Consider the following 26594-nt stretch of genomic DNA (forward strand, 5'->3'; position numbering starts at 1 on the left):
GTCAATAGGATTTCTTTATTTTGAAGTATTTCTAATTTTATTTGCTCAATGTAATGAATAGCGGCGACACCTGTAGATATTCCGTGAAATTAATATGAGATTTTCCATATCATTGGTTGTATCACTTGGCGCCTTAATTTTGAGGGGAGTAGGCTGTGATCACATCATTAATCCACCTCAATGACCGCACTGCGAATTATTAGGGAAATGACATTATTCTATGCATTACATTGCATCTCGATTAAAATGGCGGACTAGACGCTATGCTGAATATATTTGTTTTATAAGAGGTAGATTAATGTGAATTTAGGTATGGTAAACAAAATAGGTATGTAAATTTGGTGGTACTGGTGGTGGGTTTATTCAATCCAGTATTAGAAATACACTGATCACATTTCATAAGAATCATAAGTTGGTAGAAGGCAACGGCTCTTAAAGAGCTTTCTTGCAAATATTCTCCATTTTGTATGAACATCTCGAATCTATATTGGCGCTTCTACTCGTATTTTATTTTGATTAAATGAGCTTTACCATCCTTAATATGAAGTAACGAAAATTGCAGAAAGAAATTTTGATGAATCATACCATAATAGGTTTATAAAAACTTTATTTTGTTCATTTCACATTGCACACACATCATTCATTCAAATTACCAACTGCACAAATGAAAGAAAAGTCTATTTATTACAGCAGTACGTTTCGTTACTGCAAAACTCTTATATCTATAGCAGAATACAAAAGAATAATACAACTTATAACTTAAGTCTAGAAACTATAAATATTTATACAAAATAAATCAAACATTGAATGTTCATTTACATAAAGGAAGAATTAAATCTGTTCAGGATTTAAAATCAATTTAGTCGGATGAATATCGTCATCCCTAGTATGGTGCGTATCTTCTTGAAGGAGACGGTCCTCTCATACTCGGTCTGAAAAAAAGAACACATCGAATTAATTCACTTGAAGGTACAACGAACAGTGGAATTAGTAGTATCATTTCGTATTTGTCCTTGTCTTTTCTAATATAACAATAATTTAGATTATCGTCAAATCTATCAAGACAATATTTCGATTTACACAGTATTGAAACGTCACTATGACATTTGTATACAGTCATGTGGAGCTGGGACTGTGATAGGATGACAAAACTCTGGATCGTCAGGTTACTTGTGATCAGAATATAAGCGATGAAAGTTTACTTAGATTTCTCGTATGAAAGTTCAAAAATTGTCTATGTACAGTGTATTATGCCAACAATTTTCTCGTTGACTAATATAGCGAGCACAAAATTCGATTTACACAGTATTGAAACGTCACTATGACATTCGGATACAGTCATGTGGAGCTGGGACTGTGAAATATTTCACGATAGAAGTCGTATTTCGTATTTGTCCTTGTCTTTTCTAATATAACAACAATTTGGATTATCGTCAAATCTATCAAGACAAAATTTCGATTTACACAGTATTGAAACGTCACTATGACATTTGAGTACAGTCATGTGGAGCTGGGACTGTGAAATATTCCACAATAGAAGGGTTATTTTGGCTTTTTCATGTTGGAAGTTCGAGAACTGTCTATGTACAGTGTATTAAATCAACAATTTTCTTGCTGACAAATATAGCGAGCACAAAATTTTGATTTACACAGTATTGAAACGTCACTATGACATTTGAATACAGTCATGTGGAGCTGGGACTGTGACAGGATTTACAAAGGAATCGTGCTAAGCCCAATATTTATCTGAAATGAAACTTATGGGTCATAAGCATAAGTTGCTTACTGCAACGTAACTACCTTGAAATGTTGGTATTGTCTATACACAGTGTATTATATCAACAATTGTTATTGCTGACAAATATAGCGAGTGCAGAATTTTAATTTACACAGTATAGAAACGCCACTCTGACTACGTAAACTGTCATGTGGAGCTGGGACTGTGATGCTTCGGTAAAATTAAAATCATCGTTGACAAATCTATCACACCCACCTCCTATCGTCGAAAGAATCTCTGCTAAAATCTTCATACATTCTGCTGCTCATTCTCGGCATGGGGGTGGCGCTGACCGGTGGCGATCTCCTGCTGAATATACCGTAATCACTGTTGCTTCTGCTAGTGAAACCTGGTTCTCTCATGCTTCCGCTCATGCTGCTGGACGGTGGTCCACCTCTGAGACCGATGGAGGGCATGGGTGGTAGGGGTTCCCTGCGTGGGGGCATCGGGGGCGGCAGGAAGTCTCCTCCCCTGCCCCTGATTTCCGATCCGCTGCCTCGCGGGGGCATACCAGAGTAACGCCTCTCGTACATGTCTCTGGAGTCGTCGAATCGTCTCTCATAGTAGCTGTCGTACCCATCCTAAAATCGAAGAGAGATATTAAAAATGTGTTTAAGAGGTTTAGGGTTGGAAAGGGGGAAAGTTCTGCAGTAACACGTCGTGATATAGGTTGAAATTTGGAAAAAAATTCGTTTGACAACAGTGACAAGTTAGTGTAGAACCTTCACAATGTTTTCAGCATGAAATTTCGTCGATTGGACCAAATGATCAGATGCGATGATTTTTTTCAGATGTTGCGGTAAACAGGAGGCTCAAGCACAAATTTCATTTGGCGTTACCAACGACAAGGATGCTGGATGATTCAGAGTGAGTAGAAAATGTTAAGTTTGCTATTTTAGAGTATAAATCGGGCGTTGATTTCAAATACATTTAAAAGCTTCAGGAATTATTGACATCGAAGCAGGCATTGGAAGTTTAGATGCCGGTTAATATCTGGTAACAGCCGAAATAGAATTCATAGTATTCAAAATTGACAACACTGAATTTTAAAATCTCACAGTTTTTAAGATCTCACCGACATAAATAAGACTTCCACAGCCTCCTGAGGTTTTAACTCCTGAAGCTATAAATTGTAAACCTCAAATATTATAATAAGATGGTTTGTTAACCAAAGAAGGGTAAAAATTTTGAGTCAACTCGTATTTAGTTCGGTTGAACACATGAAGCTGTAGCTAGCACGGTTTTTCCTTCTGTCATCGTCCAGGGACTACAGAACGATCAAGGAATGTACTTACTGGGCCTCTGAGGGGCCCATACTTTACGACACTGCAGTGGGGGCTCCATTAAATAGGAACACCTTACCGCCAGCCGGAGGGTAAGCTCCTAAACTGATCGTGTCGGATGTACAGGGTGATCATTTATAGTGTGGCCACATTAAAAATTTCACTGGGTCAGATTGGAGGTGTGAAAATGTAGTTAGCACGGTTTTTCCTTCTGTCAAAGTCCAGAGACTACAGAACGATCAAGGAATGTACTTACTGGGCCTCTGAAGGGCCCATGCTTTACGACACTGCAGTGGGGGCTCCATTGAGTGGGAACACCGTACCGCCAGCCGGAGGGTAAGCTCCTAAACTGATCGTGTCGGATGTACAGGGTGATCATTTATAGTGTGTCCACATTAAAAATAATACTTGGTCAGATTGGGGGTGTGAAAATGTAGCTAGCACGGTTTTTCCTTCTGTCATTGTCCAGGGACTACAGAACGATCAAGGAATGTACTTACTGGGCCTCTGAGGGGCCCATGTTTTACGACACTGCGGTGGGGGCTCCATGGAATGGGAACACCGTACCGCCAGCCGGAGGGTAAGCTCCTAAACTGATCGTGTCGAAGATTGTGGCAACATTATAAATGATTACTTTGTACATTTGGTATTCTACGAATAACTAAAGTGTTAGGGGTGGATGCATTGTAAAATTGAGATGATTCGGCGCGTGTAAGATGTGTGCTCGAGCCTCCGGATGTCGACTGACCCTACACAGTACAGGAGACTTAAGAGAGAGAGATAGAGAATGAAATAAAAAAGTGTCGGTACCCCAAATCGTCCCATCATGCGATCCCTAAGGAAGGGAGGAGGCGGCGGCGGAGGGTATGGGTCCCTGCCGAACATCCTATCACGGAAACGATCCGGACCGATTCCCTTGGGACACTCCTTGCTCCAGTGTCCGCCGCGTCCGCAGCGATAGCATTGTTCCGGATCGCCCATGCCAGGCCTTTGTCGTACCCTGCTCGTCGATATCTGCACTTTCATCGGCTGACCGTCAACCATCGTCCCGTTCAGCTCTTTGATGGCTTCGTTCACGTCACCGGATGATTCGAGATGAACGAAACCGTAGTTCCGGACTATATCGCATTCGACCACCGTTCCGAACCTAGATTTGGGTGGAGAGAGAGCACAAAAACATTGCAGATTTACCGTTTTTCTTTTCTTTTTGTGTACGTACGGCGGTTCGCGAACCGTCGACTGATTCGACCGTCGTCCGATGAACGTTAGCATGCTCGTCGCTCAAGACATCACATATCGTTAAAAAATCCTATTCAGAATTATCAGATTGTTAGACCTCAATTTGACAAAGAAAAAAAAAAAAAAAAAAGAAATGGAACATAAATAAGTGTCCAGGAAAACTTCTACCCCTTCAAACATGACAGATGAAGCGACTATCATTCTCCTGATGATTCTTTTTGACATAGAAGGAGGTTCCAACATAAAGAACAGTTGAATCCATGCCTATGTCAAACGTTAAAAAATATTGATCGAGTGAATCATGTGGATTCATACAGATAATAACGAAATAAAAGATATGGATATAGCTCAGACTAGTTGATCAATGAACTTTAGCAACACTTTCACAAAAATCGACTGAAAACAATGGAATTTCGATGTTCTACGTCTAAACGTAGTGCTTAATAACTTTTTCAAGAAAAATACAAAAGATCTTTGCAACTTGACAGTTTGTAGTATGACAGATAACGATGATCAAGCATAGAATATTGATCTTCTAAATTCCACGGCCTACGTCAGTAACATTTTCGAACATCACGTAGATAAATACTTTATTATTTTAATACTGTATGAATGAACAATGAAACTCTGACCAGGACAAATATTAGAAAGGTGTGAACATATTCAATGCAGTAAAATTATGTAGCTAGCACGGTTTTTCCTTCTGTCAAAGTCCAGGGACTACAGAACGATCAAGGAATGTACTTACTGGGCCTCTGAAGGGCCCATGCTTTACGACACTGCAGTGGGGGCTCCATTGAGTGGGAACACCGTACCGCCAGCCGGAGGGTAAGCTCCTAAACTGATCGTGTCGAAGAATAAGAAAAAAATTTCTATGACTAAACCACAGAATGTATAACAAACTGAAGTTATAAAAAACCGATAGCAAATGAGAGGTTTGAAACGGATATCAGTCGAAATTAAACATTAAAACAATCTTGATAACGAAATATGATGAACCAGAGAGGAAAATGATTAATATGGTCAGTTATTATAAACTGGCGATTACGTTGAAAGAATTTGAGCATGAGACGTTCCTCGGACAACGTTTTATTGATAATTGTAGGCAATACCTCTTGAACAATTCCCTGATTTCCGGTGCCTTCGTGTTATCAGTCAAATTACCAACGAAAATCTTGGTGGTAGGCGTTTGTGGCGCCTTTCTGTTCTTCGCAGCCTCGCATTTCATCGATTGTCCGTTGAGGATGTGACCATTTAGCTGTTGAATGGCCTCGCGTCCCTCGCTCTCGTTCTCCATATGAACGAATCCGTAGTTCTTGACGACGTCGCATTCTACCACTTTCCCGTACTTCTCGAATAGTGGACGGAGATCGTTCACGCTCGTTTTCTCGTCGAGGTTGCCGATGAAAATTTTAAAAGTGCCCGCGCTGCTAAAACCCGGCATTTTGATCTAAAAAATATCCGGAATATTCCTGAAAATTAACGTTAAGCATCTTCGTTTCTTCAGTTTTCGGCACGGACCGCTCGGTTTTGTTTCAAACGAAGCGCGCCGTTTGCCGTACAAGCCAAGATGGAGGATCGACGGATGCAAAAATAACGCAAATCGATTCATCGTGTGCGACGCGCGGCAAGAAAGCAAGGTCGATGATGCAAATCGTCCATCTTGACTTTTATCAATCGATTACACAACTATTTCCCAAGAAGCACCCACATTGCGGCGAAATATTAATTTCTCACTTGAATGTTACAAAAATTCGAATAGAAAGCGTTTCATCATTGATAACATGTTCCAATGGCCGCCATTTTCGACGCTTCACGTCAACCAATTTCAATTTCAGAATGAATCCAGAGGAAATAAATCACAAAAATTAACAATGCGGTCGAAAGTAAATTGTCTACTATAAAATACAAGGCTAGAAGTAATGTTCTAAAAACTCTTATTCATCGACAAAATTTAGCTACATAAACTATCACAATTTAGGCAAAAGTACAGAAAATTTTGAAGCCCTTGAAAAAAAACTAGAATAGAAAGTGTTCTCACCTGAAACTTAGTTAAAATGCTCCACTCCGATAACACACAGTAATGGATATCAACCGGTACCAACCAGTGTCGTGACTACTCTCAAGAAAACCGATAAGCGAATGGGCCTTGTAGATGGAATCGAGCACCGAACATGGCGTCTGTCAGTGCATCGATTTCTCATTAGCCGACTGAGTTTGCGTCGAATACTACGCCAAGTAGTTTCGAAAATCGTAGCAGAGATGGCGCAAATTCGGTTTATCATTTCTTTAAGACAATATAGATGGCGCAAATTTATTGTAGAATTCTTCCGTTCAGGATTTCTCCACGCGAACTTTCAGGGAACCCACATAGATGGCGCAAATTTATTATAGAATTCTTCCGTTCAGTATTTCTCCACGCTAACTTTCAGGGAGCCAACATAGATGGCGAAAACTTAAATAAAATAAACGCCAAACGGTGATTATTAGAAATGCATTAGTTTCAAATGGAAAGTTTTCTGAATTCTTTACTAATTCAGTGATGAGTGTTATAGGTTTTCTTGTAATATACAAAAACCCAAAGCTTGTGCGGGTTAAGACACCATAGTTTGTATTTCGACCAAAATCAAACGTGTCAACGATTCCTTCAAGCCAAAGAATTACCTACTTAATCAAACCCTGTACGATGTAAGAAATGAATTGAATTTCGTCCAGTAAGTAAGAAATTGGTAGCGTTTATGGCATATATCCATAGATATATGGTTTATGGACTGTTCATTTTCAACTATAAACATTTCCTTTATCTCTATGGTCACAATCAAGGTAATTTATTTGTTCTATGGTATACCAACTTGTTGCTCTTTGATCAAGGAGCATAGAAAAATGTGTCTGCTTCTGGAACCAAAGACATTTCAAATAAGGATGGTGTGTTGCATAACATACTGCAATACCATAAGCCTTTCGATTGAATTTCCTGAATTTTCGATATGCCATCTCTAACAGAACCTGAATTTTCATATAGTACATGCATGCTTCTAGCAGCAATAATAAATTTTAGGCGGTTTTCTGCATAAATATCAATAATTTTATTCTCCTTCACTAGCTTGTCAGAGTCTCTCAAAAACTTTGGTTTCAGTTGGAAAATTAAACACGATACTTCTAAAAACTAATTTTATTACATGTTAATTTTTTGTACACAAAACATAAACACTCAAAATAATATCAGTCTTGCAATTTATGTTACCTCAGTTAACATACATCCATCCACATTAACAAACTTCATTTCACATCCAGTTAGATTATAAAAGGTCTCGATTTAATAATATATACAAACATAAATGCACATTCTAACAGTCACTCGGCCTATTCAACAACGAAAATGAGAACTACAAGGAAAAAACATTTCTTGCTTAACAAAACGACTTGTCAACTGAAAAAGATAATCCTATTTTTACGGCAAACAAAAATTGAGCAAGTTCGAACTTAAAATTGGAAGATTTAAAAAGTGCGGTATCAACAAGTGTTGTATGTACTACTGAATAGAATTTGCCAGAAGATAACCTAAAAAACTGGACCTAAACGACTACTAAATTGTTTTGTTCATAATTCGTACTTTATCGATAGGGTGAATACTGGCAAAAATCTTCTTTAATTCTGATTTTTTTCTCAATCTTAATTCAAGATTGTCAAAGAGCACCAAACATTTATTTTAGACTGATACTGTTCAGTTTTCAGTTGATTTGTTTGACTATTTTTCGGGCACAACAATTTGAAGGTTGAAGATGGCACTGAAATAGGAATAAAATAACTATGGCATCACAAAATGAATATTTTTCATGCACGTTTTAGAAAGATCTGATTGAGTTGATGGGAAAAACGGATAATCATAGATTATTGTGCCATTTGAGTCTGCCGTTACTTGGTAGTTTGTATTATAAATATTGTCGATTTGACTCGTGTGGATAATAGGTACTTGATCTCTTCATGTTACTAGTATTCTATGGACAATTATGTACAATTTTAATATGGAGTATTTACAATTATGCAAGAAACTGTACAAAAAACTCTTTCAAGCATCGAAAATATCCATTTCTTAATAATTCTCACGGAAAAAGAACGAAAGAAACACCAGATTTTCTCTGTATCAAACAGGTACTATGAAACAACATGAAAAGTCGGTTGTTATTGAAACTGTGGAGAGTGAGTGGTATTTGGCAAAGAATCAACAAATAAAATTACGAATATCAACAAAAAATCCTCGTAGAGGATAAAAACATAATAAAATGTCTCACTTGGCTCAACCCCGCGAAACAAACCTAATAGTTATTTGTACAGCTCTTATGATACACTACAACGGCTAGACAATCTTTATACTAGTATCGGTATCGAGTTTACACAGAGTCTTTTTCACTCTTAGAGCCGTCAATCGGACGGCGGGGTTCGCGTGCCAGCACTCTTGCATAACTTTGGAAAGGGTCGACAGGACCTCGTCTGACTCCCAACGGAGGGGTATCTTGGGCCTTATCTTCTTGACGCAGACCACGTCCAGCATGTCGTCGAAGTCCGGGTCACTAGGCACAGAATCGTAGTATGGCACGCAGTATTCGTCGGCTGCTGTTATCTTGTCTCCGGTCACGCATCTCCTGGACATCTCCCAGAGCACCAGACCGAAGGCGTACATGTCGGCCATCTTGTGGGCGTCGAAACTCTTGACGTTTATGGATCTATCCAGGATCTCCGGGGCCATGTACCTCCTGGTACCGCTCCGGATGTTAGGGGGGATGTCGATTTCGTTGGTATCGCTGAGGTATTTGACGGCTAAGCCGAAATCAGCGATGCAACATTCTCCGTTCCTCTTGACCAATATGTTCTTGCTCTTTATGTCGCGGTGGGCGATGGCAGGCTTGCCTCTGGTACCGAATATCTCGGTATGCAAGTGCGAAAGCCCACTGGCTATACTGGTGGCCATCAGATGGAGGGCATTGGGATCCAGCACGTGGGTTTGGAGGTAATCGTACAAAGACCCATGTTCGTGGTAGTCCGTTATCAGCAACATCTGGGTCCACGATCCGGTACCCTTGATGTCGGCCGCGATGAATCCCAGGATGTTCTCGTGTCTCATGAGCACCGTCTGGTAGATCTCCGTCTCCCTGAACCACGATTGTTCCTCGGTGGTGAAGAACACCTTGACGGCGACCTGTTCTCCCCTCCAATTGGCCAGCCAGACCTCGCCGTACCTCCCTTTGCCGACGCTCTGGACCATCTGGATCTGCTTGGCTATCGTCCTCTGCACCAGTATGGGAAGACCGGAGCCGGAACCGCTTGACTGGTCCAGGAGGTTGGATAGGGGACCGTGCACCTCCATGTTCGGATATTTGACGGGGTAGTTCTTCGGGCATAGGTTGTGTTTTCTTTGGAAGTCTTTCTTGTTGTACCTCTTGTATATGACGGCGATGACCAGCAGGAAGAGCGTTAGGCATACTGTTACTGATGTCAGGAGGACTATGTAGGGGAGGTTGTTGAACTGGTTGAAAGAGGGGGTTTCTGTGGTCGGCCTCTCGGGGTAGAAGGGCTTGAGGTTGCGGTTGCATCCGTTGGAGTCGTCGCAGCATTGGATGTTCTTCGGCTCCATGTGGGGCACCAGGTGGCCCTTGCACTGAAAATAAGAAAGAAATCGTCAATGTTAGCTCGATTGAGTAGAATAGAAGTTGTTCAACGCCTAAAGAAGTGTTTATGGGGCAAATTCCAGAAATCCTCATGATTTACCTGCATGAGACCACCTTCGTCCGCTGGAAAACAGCCATAACTCCACACGGGGTACTCGTAACCATCATCGTCGATTGCGGCCTCGACAGAGGCGAAACACATGCCTCCGGGCCTGATCTCGCAGGTACCGTTCGCCTCGCCATTTGGACAGTGGCCCTCGCAGTAGCAGCTTTTCACTGTAAAAAAATAATTGTTTCAGTCAACGTTGGAGGATGTCGAATTATGATAAGCTCCTAAATATGACGATACCCCGATGAATATTCAATTTCCATCTGGATCTTATCGAAGACATTAGAAATGATAAACGGTCCATAAAATTATGAAATGCTCTAAGCTGGTTGAATAATTAGTGAAAAGGACACAAAAAATCGTAGGTGACACGAAAGATTTGCCAGTGGTTTCCATAGAGATATTATAATAATTCTATGGTAGACCCGAGGATTTTTAATGGTCTCCTGCAACGCCTACGCTATCATATTTCGGAATTTTAATGAATTAATCAGTCGATTATAGCAGAAGCACGAAAATCAAGATAGAGAATCGCCATAATTCAGTATCAGTATGACACGGAGGAATGTAAACACCAACCAACAATGAAAATCTATTCTACAGTGGGGTCATGTTCAATCCGACCTTGGAATTTTGACACATTTAGATGATTACGCCAAACGAGGTTATGTCCGGAACGCTGTGAAGGAGTAGAAAAAAAAATTATCGAACACGAGTGTAATTTGTGCAGTGTAAGCAACACACAATATGCATCGTATGCAAATGAAACTTGGGATAACCTATATTCACCTTTGCGTAATAAACAAAGTTGATTTGTCTCAGGATGATTGAGTTTCGCTTTGATAGATTTGATCTGTTTACGATGTTAGCTTAAGGCGAATCAGTTCTAATGATGTTCACACCTGAAGAAAGGTGAATACTCGTTAACCCATTTCTGGTAAATTATAGTTATCGATATCTCGAACTAGAAAAGGTGAAACTGACGGATTCGTTATGATCCAGCAACTTTCATATGTGCGAATAAAGCTCAATATTTATAGATATACCAAGTATTAATCGAACAATTGAAGATTGAATGATTTATTTCATAAATTCGCAAGGTTTATTGCACCACAGAAAACTGTTGGCCAGTTTACGTCATCTTTGACGCTGTCAAAATGACTACTTTCGATTCTATTTTTCGTCTGTCGCGTGGGTGTTTAATTCTATGATAATCTGAATAAATTGCGACTTTATCGACCTCAATCTGGTAGATTTATTGGTCATCGATGAACGGATAGGCGCGAGAGTTGATGAAGTTATGTTTATAACGGAGGGACGTCAGTATTTTTCCCGAATTCGAATGAAAAATTGGATATAGCGGCGTATGAGTTTTTTGCTTTCTTGTTTCTTATGGGTGGATCCGCATCTGATGAATAGTAATAACTCTTTCGGGAACACCGGAGTACATATATTGTTTTCGAGATAAGGACGGAGATTTCACATTTCAACATTGTCGATTTCGTATAATATAGCCATTAATTAGAATATATGACTTCATTTGTTCGATTCATAACGTCTGGTATTTAATTATTCATTCAGTTGCTATTTCGATTCATCAGTAGAACAAAGCACTTCTATCCAGCTGGGTTGTGGGATTGACACGGTCGTAAGTCGATGATCAAACCGCGATATATCGAACGACCATAGAATCCGCAAAAATAATAAACAAGCATAATAACTATGTTCCGTTGACATCGCCACCTAGAAGGTATCGATAAACATACTTAAAAAGTACTCAGCTGTCACTGCTCATTGAATGAATGTTTATGTCGTTAATAGATTTTTGAGATGATCCTCGCGTTGACAAACTTGAATGGAATAATAATCGCGTACCGTTAATCAATTCTGTTTGTGCAGATCGTATTTCCCCGGCTTTCTGTCAACAATGGACGTCCAACGTTTCTATGCATTCTCTTCGCATATAATTCGTGTTCGTTTCCGTACAAGGAATAGCACAGAAACTACTCCGTAACTTGACTAATCTATGATTATGGGCATCGATTACTCACTCGACGTAAAAGGGGACGAACTTTCATGCGAAATGATCATGGATTTTCAATTAATGTTCGATTTTTAGCAAGGGACTAATAGAGCTGATTATCTAGATTCTAGACCACCTGGGTGAGTTTCTATTATATCCTTTCAGTACTCGAGTTCGAACACAGAACAATGTGACAAATGAACCCATTAAGTAACTGTTACCAACAAAGAAATAATAGAATGCCAACTTTCGAAATGTCTATTGTGCTGGCGATTTTTCCATAGAGCTAAATATACGGGGGTCATCAGAGAATATTAGTGCTATAGGAAGTTACGATTTCAATAACGCCGACTGTGAGGGCGAGATAGGCGCCATCTGAAGGCGAACGGACGAAGGTGAATCGTGATCTGCATCTTAACCGTTCAATTAGCAGCCAAGTACCGGGTACTATCGACGAATGGGTCGATAATTAATCCGTTCGTTATTTGTCAATCCGAGCCTATGCTGGCGCGGAAATAACGCAATATCGTACGCTTTAACATGTCATTAGGACTGTGGGGAAGGTTAGGTACGAGGCGTGGGCGTGCCATTCTGATCTTAATTGCGGAATAACGCCGATTGTACGGGTGCAGATCGAAAATTTTTTGTCCAAGAGAAAGATTAGTTCTTTGAATGTCGAATTTTGAACGTATACTTGAGAAATGGCGGAATATTTGCTTGTAGACCCTTAAGATTTAATCTTCTATTCGTACAGACCCAGGTCAGTTCCATATGTTATGGGATGGATCATCATATACCTCGAGGGCGTTCAAAAGGGATATCCACAAATGTTGGTATTCGTTAATCCACAAAGAGAACCTTTTTCTGAAGAATCTACCTGCTCCAAGCATCGGAGTTGACTCGAATACTAAACTGCTGAAATTTAATGATGCCTGGCTCTCATTTCGAAGTGAACCTCTAGTTCTTGTTCCGTTATTCTTTCCTACGACCAGTACCTTACTTTTTCAGGCTCGGCTTGAAGGAAATGGCATATCTGATCAATTCCATTTCTGTCAGTTTGGTGAATCCTAAGAAAAAATCAGATCAAGGTACAAATGCTGATTCACGACAAACTAAAACTGAATTGGGTGACCTGAGGATGCTATGCTGGAGGCGAAACACGTGTAGTGGTTAATTTCCACCAACTATCTTCAATTAACGTCGGTTCTAAAGCGTCATCATCTCAGAAATCACTTTTGGTTGCAATTACTCTCAACGATTAATTTGCAATGCGCCCATAATGGTTCTTTAATTTCGTACTTTACCACAATGGACCAATAACTCAATTATGATTTATCCGAAGAAAACGGCATAAAAGTGGCATAACCGTTCATTTATTGCGGTGTAAATCACAGTGCATACAGTGACCGTATCACAGAGAGATAAAGATCATGAAAGTCGAGGAATGTCAAGCCTTGGTAGGCGTAGCGACCGCTTTCATTTTTTTCGGTTGTCCGATTTTCATTTCGAAAATATCGCTGTGCTTTCACGGAACGGCGACTCGTATATATATATTTTTCTTTTTCGTGTCGGTCAAGTTGCCAGACGCGTTGAACACGTGTACTCGATATTATTCATGTCGATATCCGGATATTTTCAGTACCGATCTGATACGTAGGTACACCCACAGCTCGGCTATCCTTGATCCGGATTCTGTACCGCTTGATTTTTCTTCGTATGATTGTTGAAAACGGAAATTGTCGTGCTTATTCATATTACAACAGTCGGCATTCTGAAATCACGCAGCGATCATCAAAGTACTACCTGAGAATGAGAGTAAAAGTGGTTTAACCCCTTGTTGTAGTTTAGGGGTCAAAATTGCCAAATCTTAACACCTGTTGTATTTTCAAGTCGTCACACACAATGAGGGATCATCGTGTCATTTGGGAAATTGCATGTTTCGTAAATATTATTGATGATGATATTGATACTATTAATAGTAGACAGCTAACAGGATAAACAAGCACGACAATTACTTCGAATGATATGGAATTATGGAAGTAAACAATAGTAAAAAGATAATGGGGCTACAGAACCTCGCTACTTGAATAATTAAATCGAAGAAGTTTGGCATTTCTATGAACAAGTTGACCATAGTGCATATATTCTATGGTGTAAATGTCATAGGGGTGAGTAAAGCCAAGGAATTCGAGGACCACAGAGAACGAATGAATGTCATTATAAAGATCCAATATTGTTTAAAATTATCAAGTAATGAAGGGAGTGAATGAGTTGGATGACGAATTGAGTGGACAAGAAAGAGAGAGTTTCACTTATAATTGCAAGGTTTCACTTTTCAACCATAAACAGAAAAATACCCGCAGCATATCAGTTTTTGGATAACCCTTTGGTAATTCGCGCTCCATCTCACTCTCGCTGGAACTTCGACCTAGACCAGAAACACCTTAACGAGTACCAACCTTGTCCCTCATTTGAATACGGAGAAAAAAAAACATAGCCCCGAATCCCCCAAAATCAACGTGCCCGCCTGGCGCCTGACCTAACATGATGGAATTCGAGATAAACAGCGACCGTGGCGACCTCTGGCGATCCGCCGTCGATCCATGGCGAAATCGGGATTAAAATCGCGTTTAAACGTCAAAATAGCGACGTACAGGTATACATAGACGAAGTTTGGGGTACTTACGGTCCTCCTCCGTGTCGTACAGCCACATTTTTCCCGTTTTTCCGCTGGTTTTTGCTAGGAACACGGTGACATTACGCGGGATGCGTTCCACAACACGTTGCACTTGTACCAATCGACGAGAAACTGAATCTTCGGAGTCTCGAGAGCAGGCACCAGACTGCTCCGGCTGGTGCCTTAAGTTATGGGCGGCGTTGCCGGTTTTAAAACGCACTTAAGCGGAGGATTGAGTTGTTTTTGTGGTTTGGGTTATCATAGAAACCACGAAATCATAAGCGAACGTAGAAATAGATTCTAGAATTGTAAATATGTTATTTTCGATATGAATTAACTGTTCCAAAGAAGTACTATCAGGTTTTACCAACATCTGCAACTAAAACTCAATCAAATCTAGAAGTTTACCATGATATGGCATGGAAGAAGCTGAGTACTCCATTCAAGCATAGAATATAAAATTTTCAATTCAATTTCTACAGTCTTTGACCATGAATTGTTACTTACCTACTTGTTTTTTCTAGTGATTTGCTTTTTTCTGACTATCTTGACATAGTTTTGATTGGTGTTAGCACCTGCAGTATTCGGTTCAATAACAAACAATCGTATAGGTTGAATTTGCTCAGGAAAATTCAGTCTACCTAACCGATTCATTCCAAACAAAAATTTCAATTTCTTTTTTTCTCCTACTTTTCGCCCAATCTAGCATCCCCGCTCCCGAATCGAAACCATCTCAAGATGCAGGTAGGGAAGTACAACACCCACCAAAAGTCCATCCAACGAACGACTGGCGCCTATAAGTAGTATCCTTTTATACCATTAGCACCCAAGAATTAATTGGATTTTCTCTCGGAGGAGAAGAACGGACAGGTCACTAGTTTATTGCCGTATTTTCGAAGGGGAAATGATCTCCATCTCGATTAAGAAAGGCCACCGTACAAAAAAGGCATCACGAATTCGGAATAAATTACTTTTAACCGAAAATATATGTGAAACTGTTTGGGACAGTTCGAATTTTGGGATTGGTAGGTGGAAGACGTCAAAATTCTTTGGTTAGAATGCGGATTGATCGCGATATATTGAAATGTTCGACACACCTCGCAAAGTTATTTGGCTTGTGTATCTCCTCGCCATCCATAAGCGGTTTCGAGTGCCTTATCTCGCAAAGTTCATTGCTGTCTTTATTTCTTAATATAACGTCTCCATTGTCTTGCGGGATACATAGCGAAAGAATGACATTTCTTGTCCGAGACAAAACCGTCTGTGCACTTTATCTGTATCTGTGGATCGTAAATCTCCCGAGTTGAATTATGACATAAAGTAGTCTATGGATTGGAACGTATTCCTTATCTAGATCACAGATCTCTCTTCTAACCTATGACATTCCAGTTTCACAGAATTTCGCGATCTCAGTGAAGATTTCGCCAGGCGTTAAATGAAAATTCTTTCCGAAAAGAAAAGTTTGATGTGGGATGCTAGATTTCATTCATACACGTTGTTCACACCCACGGCTACCAGGAATAGGTGAAGTCTTAATGAATTGAAATGTATTCAGCTCATGAGGAGGAGGTATAGATGGAAACGATATCTTCGAGGTACCTCGGAAGGTTGGAAAGGAAAAATGGAGGTTAGTTGTTTAGACTGTTTAGAGGGTGCAGGTTTCGTATATTTTATGCCGACTATGGGTCGTAAACTGGGATTTGGGTAAACGAACGCAGCTGTTGGGGTTTTCTTTTATGGCCTGGGATCCTTTGCCTTTGTGAATCTAATCCCACATAATATCTCTATTCAAAAGAGGGATGGTAAAAGATCAGGTTGTTGGTTGTTATACAATAATGGAATATTTTGTATTGAGCCAGTAAAAATTGTGATTTTAACCTGATCGATCCCGCGCATGTGCGTGAACCGCCTAGAGGTGATCGCTCCAATTTTGATCCAATCAAGATTAATCGAAAGATAAAAAATTACAAGATAGACGTTACAAATAACAACGTTCGAGCGTACACCGAACACCTGTTTTAACCGTTCCACAATTAAAAAATCCATTTAAGGAAACGCGGGGACGTGCACTTTCGTTTCTCACGTTCGTCCACAGAAAACGTTCGTTTTCGTTTTCTTTTCCAGATTTACGTAATGCGGCGTAGACTGCCCGACCGCTTGTCTCAATTATCGCAATTAGAGCCGGTGAGAAGGCCGGTAAACGACAAGGTCGTTCTGGAGGATGCCCCCGTCCTCCGTTTGCGGCCTTGTTTCAGATCACGGAGATTTTTAAATGGTGGATGCCCCGCGAAAATATTTAAAAGTTCGTCGACTAGGTTATGTAATTTTGAAGTTGTATATTCTATGCTCGAAAGTAGTTTTTAGCTGTCGCTATATTATTCTATGGTGATACTACATGGTTGCCAGATTGAAAATTTGTACCTATTGATCGTAATTTTCGATAAAAATGGAGATTTGTAGAAGAATATCGGCAGATTCGTGCAAAATTCAATAATTTGAATATAATCTAGAAGAAAACCGAAATAGGTTACCCACAGAAAAGCCAAGTACTAGAATTCTGTAGTCCACTCATGACGATGAATTTTTATGAACGTTCACGATCTTCTTTCGTAATCGGCTTCGTGGAACCGGTCGGGATAGAAACAAAAGCACAGCGTCAACAGATTAATAGCGAAGATTACCGACTTGCGAACGCAAAAAACAAGTCGAATGTATGCATAGAAGTTAATTTCATGTCGATTCTCAGGATTAATAGGTTCAGATGCAGCTGTGTAATTAATTGATTACCACCAATCTATTATGTATGCTAGACGAAGTGGAAAAAAGGACACCAAGTGATGTTGGCCTTATTTCAGAGCGTCTATCTCGAGATTTATGTGAATTTATAAATGTTAGTGTATTATTTTTTTTTCAGGCATCTATACAGTGAAAAAATTCTGCGGGCAAACGAAACGGGGTAAGTTTTCATTGGTTAGTTGGTGTTAGTATTCCTTCCTCCATTTTTTCCTCTTACCAAACTTGTTCTTTCGTCTACGCAAAGAGAATCTTTTGCGGTGTGTCATTTTCCATAAAGAATTTTGGTCCTTTACTCACCTGAAAGAATAAAACGATTAGTATGCAGAACAACACAGAGTAGATTAGGAAAATTATAAATATGGGAGTCTAGACAGTGAAATTTGAGAACGCCAGAGATATACGGAGATGGGTACGTTAGATATATGTCAACAACTTGTATAATTTCAAGGACTAAACCTGATATTTTTGAAGGAAAACGCTGTTAAAGTCACTAACGTACGAAGATTGGCATCATGATAATTCTTGACGTTGATTGGTAGTACTGACATCTGTCATCTGTCAAAAACTAGTAGCACTTCGACATCTGTCGAAAATTTGGGCTAAAATGTCGAATTTTATTGAGGAGTCATCCATTTTTTGATCACAGTACACATGTTACATTTTTTCTTCATTTTTGTTCAAAATATCAATTTCCTTCGACCTCGGTGACATAAAAACCTGGTGACACGTATTACCCTTGAAAAACTCCGCGTAATATTTTCGCATCCAATCGTCGATTCTCACATGTCATCCAGTCGTACTAAAATCATAATTAGACAAATTACGGACATAATAATGTCCTGTCAGGCCATGCCGCAATTTGAACGTGAAAAACATAAATTACGGAGTTAGTTCCAAGTCTAGAACGAAAATTAACGTGGGGCCAATCTTCGTATCTACAGAGTATCAATATACCCCTCGACCGAGCGTAAAGCACACATGACGTGAAGATTAAAAAGTCGCTGGGAGTTAGATCTTCTCAGCTTGAAGACGCCAGCCTCCCTCTAGCCACTACAGGTAGCCGACGAGACGGTCGATATCCCTAGAGGATAGAGATCATCCTCGTAAACCAGCATCTTGAACAGTTAAAGAACCATAAGAATAATTACCAAGTACTTGAAATTACAATAGGCGAGACGAAGTATCGTAGACAAGGTGTACGAAGTTGCTCGAATGCTTAGTTAGAGAGGCGATTGTACAGTGTTTCGGATAAATTCGAAGAAACGAAGATAATAATAGCGAAATCATCGAATATGTCAACCCTCAGAAATCCGTAGCCCGAAAAACATGAAGAACATTATTAGTCTATGGTTTCTGTCGATGACAGTAATCATAGAACACTCCAGCCATAGACTCGGTGACATAGAACCATAGTGACATGATTTCGATTAGATCTGTGATACCAGTAGATACATCATTGCCAGATTTCCATAAATTCCTGAATTATCCCTTCTCTCTCGAGCGATCTTTCTGTCACCGACTAAATTCATGAAGACGATCATCAATTATTGAGAATTACGTGAAGACCCGTTCCCCATTCCCATCGGAACACCAGATTACGCCTCGTAGGAAATTACAAAGTCAATTATTGCCCCGTAATTAAACGCCTCGACCAAAAACCGTCGCGCGACGATAAGATCGGTTCCAGATGCACCGTGGGGCCTCAAGACGGGGCTCCGGAACGCCTCGGAACCCCAATAAATAATAACCCGCGAGTTATGCCCGGGATATAAACCGCAGTCGCATCGCCCAAGATTATAGGTTCTTAATTTATAGCTGTTAAAAGTGTGTACGCCATAATTCGAGTTCTCGCTTTCGGAAACCTGTTTTTTCGGGGGGGTTCGAACCCTACACGTTACAATGTTCGCTCGTTCGCGCCTCGCGCGCGATTCAGAGCCATAGAACGGCGTCGGTACTCGTAAACTCGACGAGTACGCGAAACAGATCGACTGACAGACAATCAAGGTATATTAGGGCAGATAAACCCTTATGAGGTCTATTTTCCAGGTAGGAAACGACTATGCCGAAGTCGGGGACGCGAGTACGTCGCAGCTAGTAGCGACAGTGACAGGAGCGCGTCGTCGCTTGTTTATATAACTTCTATTCTCGGTACAGAGGCAGTCGCGTTGTCTGGTATCGCGGTAAAAATATGACATAACGCGTCTTCGTCCAGAAATAATCGCGCGGCACCTGCGACATTCACCGTATTATTTTTGGAAGCCGCTCGGCCAGACGGCGGTCTATCCGCGACACGAAAAAAAAAATCGACGTAGATGCCTAGATACGCGACGTATAGGGATCTGCCCCTACGGTCGCGTAAGGGTGACGTTGACAGGTGAAACGAACTACCAGTAGGTCGGAAAATCGGTAGTTCCAATGTACCGGTTTGAGTTTGACTGGAGAAAACGCTTCGAGAATTGCTGCCAACGAAGCAGGCTTCGTAAACCCAGATGAGGCTTCATTCGGTTATGAAAATCGCTTATAATTCTTCCGGCAAGTTTGATCGTGGGTTCGATCGACGTCCCGGATGGTTTAGATTCAGAATGGAACCCAATAGGTGGCGTTGCAGTCGAGTTATACCGCTTAGCAAACCGCTGGGAAGATTTCGCAGAAATTTTGTGTGTGGATTCGGCCGAGGTAGAATTATCAACATAATTTCGATGTTTCTTCTGTCTCAAAGTTGAATTTAGCAATGAAAGAGGTATTCCAATCAATCCTTCATGAAATAAGCATAGGTTTATCTCTAAAACCTGTCTTCCTATTGTTTTCAAGGGCTAATTGAGGGTCGAGGATGTTTGTTATTGTTCCTGGCGGACTTGAGTCGAAAAACTGTCGTGTTCCAACACCTGTAGGTACTTTTCTTCTCGGGATCTGCCAGACCGTTGTTACCGCTCAATCGACTACTACAACAATCGGTGAAAAAACCGCAAACAAGTGTACGTGCTCAACGATCCGTCGATTCGGCTTAGCGTCTAGGGAAAACTGGGATGATTCGTAGTACATACATCGAACACCTGCAGTTTCCCAACCTTGCAGCTGCGTCCAGATTCTCTAGATCGCCGTTGTTCGTGACAATCCACGGACGTCGTTCTTTTGTTTTTCTCGCGGATGAGGCGCACCTGGGCGCGAAGTGATATTTTTCACACGACTAGTAGATAGTGGGTTTTTTCCCGACTTGAAGACGATGATTTTGCGCTCGGAAAATCGGATGCCAGGATGGGAGGTTGGCGAAACACGACCAAGGGCGCTATTTCCGGTGGAGATGCGAGAGAAGACGTCTCTCGATCTTCTTTTGTCCGAGCCGTCTGGTGCACATGCCAAATTTATACATGGTCTCTCTGGCTTCAGGAATGTGAGGGCATCTCGCTTCGCACAGACGGCGTGTACCGGGGCCCAGACGTTAAAATCATATTCGTAATTAATAACGGGGCGGACGCGCGCAGTGGCGCGCCCCTGGGAGACTTACTTTCGGTGAATTTCTTCAATTATCCATATACGTTTAAATTTGACTACAAATGATTCGATGATCGAAGAAAATTGATGAGATTTTGACAATGAATGTCAGATTGCAATATAATAGGTTAATGTCAGTTTGACAGATGTCAATTTGACACTGATCACAGAGCGCGGTGAGTTGAGTTTACTGTGTTTGGCCTCAGTATTCCTGAATTTCATTCAGCAATAAGTATCGAGAATCGGTCGCTATTTCTTCCGTCTCGCCCTATCCGGAGGCCAGCCGCCGAACCACAGACATTTCAATCGAGATCCTGAGACGCGCCACTTCTCGCTTTCTTCCCCATACGGCCGGACGCGGAATTATTCATATCGCATAAATACGCGACGACCTCTCTTCGCGAAACGCGAAAAAAAAAACGGACTCGACAATGGAGAATTTAAAATGACAGTAATGGCAAGACGCTCTGCCCGCTCGTAAAGAAGGGGCTGCCCCGGTCAGGTTGTCGAGATGAAGGCGCCAGATATTCGAAAGACTTCCATATATATACGAACGGTTCGTAGAGCCGCAGAAAAAGAGATCCTGAAGAGATACCGCGAGCACACAGGATGGACCCGAGTCTTGTTCGCGTTCGGAATCTGATATGAAACCATCGCGAGGGGAGTTTTTTCAGTGGTCGGGTTTATCGACCATAGAAATATGATAATAATTCATACACGGTATTCTGGAGTTTTTCTACCGTGTTGAGACCATAGAGGTTCGTCATTTGGTCAAGAAGATAATCATTAATCGGTTTTGAACGCTACATAGAATTGGATTCGACGAAAATGTTGATATAATTCTATCGTTAGCAGGTCAGTGATTCTTTTTGTTAACGCATGAAGTTTCTCATCCTCATATACGATGAAAATAATATGCCGACACTTGAGATATGATTTATGGAAAGATTGGAGCTATGTAACTCGAAGCCGCATGAAATATGAGCGAACTCTTTTAAATCCGGAAAATAACGCGCGGCTGGTAAATATGGAACAAGAATTATAAGCTCGGATACGTGTCTAGAAAGGAATTTCGATGTTTCTGTCACGAATTCGTTCGACATTCTGTGACAATACGCGAAGTTTGATCGAACGTCGCTCTGTGATCCCGCCCACGGTATCACGAACGATCACAGATTGATTCGTCTCGCGCCATCGACCGTTCGCGGCCCGAGGGACAAGACGCGATCCCGAACTGTGCGCGTCGGACCGTTCAGATCCGATTATGATAATTACAGGGCGAGCCCAACAGAAAACACGTCGAGAAACGACTACCAGTCTTGGAAAATTACCGCGGGAATACGTAATTTCGGAACGCACCCCGAGGACACGGGTCCCGTATTCAAATTCGAGCGTATTGTTTTTTTTTCCGAGAAGAAATTATCGTAATTACGACGATGTTATATTTTGTCCGAGCAAGGACAGTCGTCGGTGGGCGATTTAAGATCTTAATCGATTCCGGGTTTGGTTAAATTAGAGCAGTAACGTTCTTCTATGGTTTCGTTTTGACATTCATCGGGAATCCGAGGTATTTCTATGGTTGGGTGGATGCGTTCCGATCGCGAATAAAACTGGCATTCCACGATGTCCAGTGTGTGTATGTGTGTGCTATGCCCTCGCATCCACACGAGACGGCGTATCTGATTGTGTGCCGGGATACCTGTTCCAGTCGCGCACAATGGCCGACCCCGGACACAAAGGAACTCGTCCTTCGAACGGCACCACGGAACCCGCCACCGCACCGCGGGGTTCGTTGCCTAAATCATTTGTACTTCTGACACCTCATTAAACGGGCCGTATAGCGCCGTAGAGGCGGCCAGCGGAGAGATCGTCCACCGAAAACGAATCTCGGTCCGATTTTACGTAATTAGCTGTCAGACGGAATGAGGTTATATGTCAGGTCGGGCCTCTGTGGTCGGGAACGCGATCATCGACTAGAGGGAATCGAAAGTGGCATTCTATGGCTTCCTATCGATCTTCGGGAGATCGTAGAGTGATACCCGAGTTATTTCTATGGTTGAAGTGAAATTTGACGTGGCAATTCTGACAGATTTGACAGTAGACGTCAGAAAAACGCACCTGTCAACGCCTATCGGGAAACTCTGTACGAAATTCAGTGGAAAACTCGTCAGATTAACAGTTTTATAGTATACGCGCCTCAATATTCCCACGTCGTCGAAATAGGAACGTGGCTAGACTTATATTGCGAATTTTCGGCGCATTCCAATCGCCCCGCTTTACGATCCACCCAATGGAATTCCTAAGCGCCACTCGAATTTCAAAGATTAGTCGTAAAATCGGGTATTGTTTGCAGGTATTCACCGTGAACAATGCCAGCACTCGAAACTTTAAGAATTGGCAGTAAAATGAAAAGGGAATTGCGGATATTTTTATAGCGAGTCGTATTCGAAGACCGAATATTCCGGATTTTATTGTGGGTGTTTCGGAGATGCGATTGGTTTTTGCGATTGTCGAGTGTTTGTTTACCTGTTATGCATTCTTCGACGACTTTACATTATGTATACATCTTTCATAAGATTTCGTTTACTTCTGATAGGATTACTACTCAACCTGGTGGAGGAAAAAGCGATTTTTTCGATTTTTTACGACGAATCTACTGGCGTGGTAGTTCGATCTATCCAGGCGAATCTACAGACAGGATAAATTTTCAAATAGGCGAATCTACAGGCTGGGGTGTTTTCTCTACTTACGAGAATCTACTGACAGGTTAAACCTACACGCTTAGGCGAATCTACTGAAAGGATTGTTCTATCTACCTAGGCGAATCTACCGTCACAGTATAGTTCCGTCTACTTAGACGCATCTACCGAAGGTGAAACTGTCAGCATAGGCATATTGTAGAAAAAAGGAAAAGGAATAAATAAATTATGTAATTCTGTATAGGCGAATCTACCAGCTGGATGGTACTCTCTAATAAGGCTAATCTACTGACAGGGTAAATCTGCCAGCTTAGGCTAATCTACCGAAGGTGAATCTGTCAGTATAGGCGAATCTACCGGCTTGATGGTTTTCTCTACTTAGGCGAATCTACTGACAGGGTAAATCTGCCAGCTTAGGCGAATCTACCGAAGGTGAATCTGTCAGTATAGGCGAATCTACGGGCAGGATGGTTCTCTCTACTTAGGCAAATCTACAGACAGAGTAAATCTGCCCGCTTAGGCGAATCTACCGAAAAGATTACCTAGGCAAATCTACCGTCAGAGTATAGTTCCGTATACCTAGACGAATCTACCGAAGGTGAATCTGTCAGCATAGGCGAATCTACCGGCTGGATGGTTCTTTCTACTTAGGCGAATCTACAGACAGGATAAATCTACCCGCTTACGCGAATCTTCTGGAAGTATAGTTCTATCTACCTAGGCGAATCTACTGATAGGATGTATCTGTTATACTACGAGCATCTACCGTCACAGCAATGTCCTCGTTATCTAGGCAAATCTACTGATGAAGTAAATCTGTTCGCATAGGCGACTCTACTGACAACAAAGTTTTATTTACTTAGGCTAATCTACTGCTCACGATTAGTCTTCATAATGCAAGGTCTAGAGAGAGAAATACGTATGACTAAACGACAATTTATTGCGCTCAAAGTTTCGTATCGTGTAAAACTGTTACATTCAAATCCGACACTGTCTCAGAACGACGAATTTTTTTAGCAGTGTTCGTGTCGTTCATAAATCTCCCGTCTTAACCGACTCTGTTCAGACGACAGCTACAAGCGCGATATTAAAAAATAATTGAGTTGTCGCTAATAACGATAATGCTGCCGTACCGACGTCGTTTTGTTTTCCCTAATGAGATTGCGTACAGCGTGTTCTTTCATTATTATTTCAGACAAAGGTTGTGAAAGAGTCGGTTTTATCGGTTACCGAGATCTTTGCGGACGATTGAAATCTACTCTGTGCTTATCGTAATTACGCCAACTTATCGTCTGAGATGAATTTCGGATGGCTTTGTTGACGACCAGAAATGCCGCGTGCTACAGTAGAGAGTCGTAGTTTAATACGCCGTAGAACCAATTTTCTACCTTCGAAATAGACAAGATTTTGGAAGAATGAACCTAACTTCTGTATATACGACGTTCTCAGTCTCACAAATTCGATTAACTTTGACATAGAGAGGGTATAATAATGGCCAAAAGTCAGTTCAATCGAAACTGACGTCTTTACACCTAACCATAGACCACTGACAGATAGACATCTTCAGTTTCTGTGATCACGGGTTGCGTTCCGCTAAACACCGTCTTTCTCGTCTCGTGAAAACGACGAGAATTGCTCCGGGTGGTAGACAACGAGCCCGCGGTCCAGAAATATAGATATGGCAATTTGAAAGCAGCTCCCAAGTATAACGCGACGACAACAACAACAACCAACATAATGCACTTGATTAACAACCTCCGCGAACGCCGAACACAGAGATAGAGATACGTACGATTAGGTACCGATTTATGGTTGGCATTAGAACAAATATCGAAGTCAGATGCATAGATAAGCCCACAGAAGAAGACAGATAGCGCGACTTGTAATTGTTAACAATGGCCTACAACAACACGTTCACATACCACGCGAAAACCCTACGGGTATTTGAAATTATTACTTACAACGACACGACCTACTGCGTTTAACGTGGTTGGTTCAACTATTATCGGAGCATCTGGAGGATTTTTTCCCCGTTCCTCGTCCGCTCACCAACTCGAAAACTGATCGATTCCGAGGATACTGGATCGCTTTTAAAGTGGAAACGGGTAAAAAAATCGATATCTAGGTACTGCTTTTAACCTAATTCCAAGGTATTTGTTCAGTACGTAGCGGTTATCTCGAGATCCCCATTCAATTCGTTAGTGGAAAAAATTGTACAACTCGTTCCTTATCTAATCGTGGCCGTATCTGGAAAATAGGGCGCTGAAATTCGCGTGGTGATTGTAGATTCTTCGGAAAATTGTTACGACATAGAGGGAGAGGTTATGAAATAGGATTAAGAGCGAATAGATTGTAGGGATGGACGACAAGATAATCCTAGAAAAGTAAACACAGCAGTTGTGACGTTTTCGTGTACACTCCTTTAATCCGATCTAGATTGGACAGATAAACTTTATCGAATTGAAATAGATTCGAATGTCTCACTTCAGTCGAGAAGGCTTTGATAAAAACTCGTGGACATATACCTAATCTATCCATATATTTCAATGGCTGTTCAAGGGAAATCAGTGGAGTATTCACAAGGTGAAGGTTTTCAATGCCTAATGGAACCCTTTGTTGTCTATCTTCAGACTTCGATTCAAATTGCAATCATCCTGTAGATCCAGCAGAAACAGACAGCTAGATTGTAGCCATCCCAGTAGCTGGGATGGTTAACTCTTCGATCCATCATATTTCTCCTCCAAAGCATTTTTGGCCAGCAACAGCCATGCATTTTGTCACCAAGTGACCTCACAGAAGCTGCACTCGTCAGTTTCTGTAAGACCCATTCTCA

General features: G+C 41.3%; 2 protein-coding genes across 8 annotated transcripts in view; both read right to left on the bottom strand.

The window, feature by feature from the left end:
• Nucleotides 1-665: 665 nt before the first annotated feature.
• Nucleotides 666-6498, bottom strand: LOC123316637 (RNA-binding protein lark). 2 transcript variants are annotated; one of them, XM_044902818.1, is made up of 5 exons: nucleotides 6341-6498; nucleotides 5412-5771; nucleotides 3871-4207; nucleotides 1994-2358; nucleotides 666-932 (listed from the first exon to the last, which is right to left on the bottom strand). In XM_044902818.1, exons 2-5 carry the CDS (start codon nucleotides 5741-5743, stop codon nucleotides 884-886), a joined length of 1083 nt encoding a protein of 360 aa, XP_044758753.1. In that variant the 5' UTR covers nucleotides 5744-5771; nucleotides 6341-6498; the 3' UTR covers nucleotides 666-883. The 2 variants fall into 2 exon arrangements, with proteins under 2 accessions (XP_044758753.1, XP_044758754.1); XM_044902819.1 differs by having other exon boundaries at nucleotides 5412-5749; nucleotides 6341-6497.
• Nucleotides 6499-7456: 958 nt separating this feature from the next.
• LOC123317594 (bone morphogenetic protein receptor type-1B) overlaps nucleotides 7457-26594 on the bottom strand; it is an 89759-nt gene continuing 70621 nt past the window's right edge. For 2 of the 6 annotated variants that reach the window (XM_044904197.1, XM_044904196.1), the window contains exons 2-4: nucleotides 17788-17867; nucleotides 10066-10241; nucleotides 7457-9955 (exon numbers count right to left, since the gene is read on the bottom strand). In XM_044904197.1, coding sequence (XP_044760132.1) covers nucleotides 8657-9955; nucleotides 10066-10241; nucleotides 17788-17836 — 1524 coding nt within the window. In that variant the 5' untranslated portion in view covers nucleotides 17837-17867 and the 3' untranslated portion in view covers nucleotides 7457-8656. Of the gene's footprint in view, nucleotides 9956-10065; nucleotides 10242-14783; nucleotides 14936-17787; nucleotides 17868-25722; nucleotides 25850-26594 lie in introns of those variants that run through there. The other 4 variants (XM_044904192.1, XM_044904194.1, XM_044904195.1 and 1 more) reach the window with 3 other exon arrangements.

This window comes from Coccinella septempunctata, chromosome 7, assembly GCF_907165205.1.
Source record: "Coccinella septempunctata chromosome 7, icCocSept1.1, whole genome shotgun sequence".
Classification (NCBI taxonomy): domain Eukaryota; kingdom Metazoa; phylum Arthropoda; class Insecta; order Coleoptera; family Coccinellidae; genus Coccinella; species Coccinella septempunctata.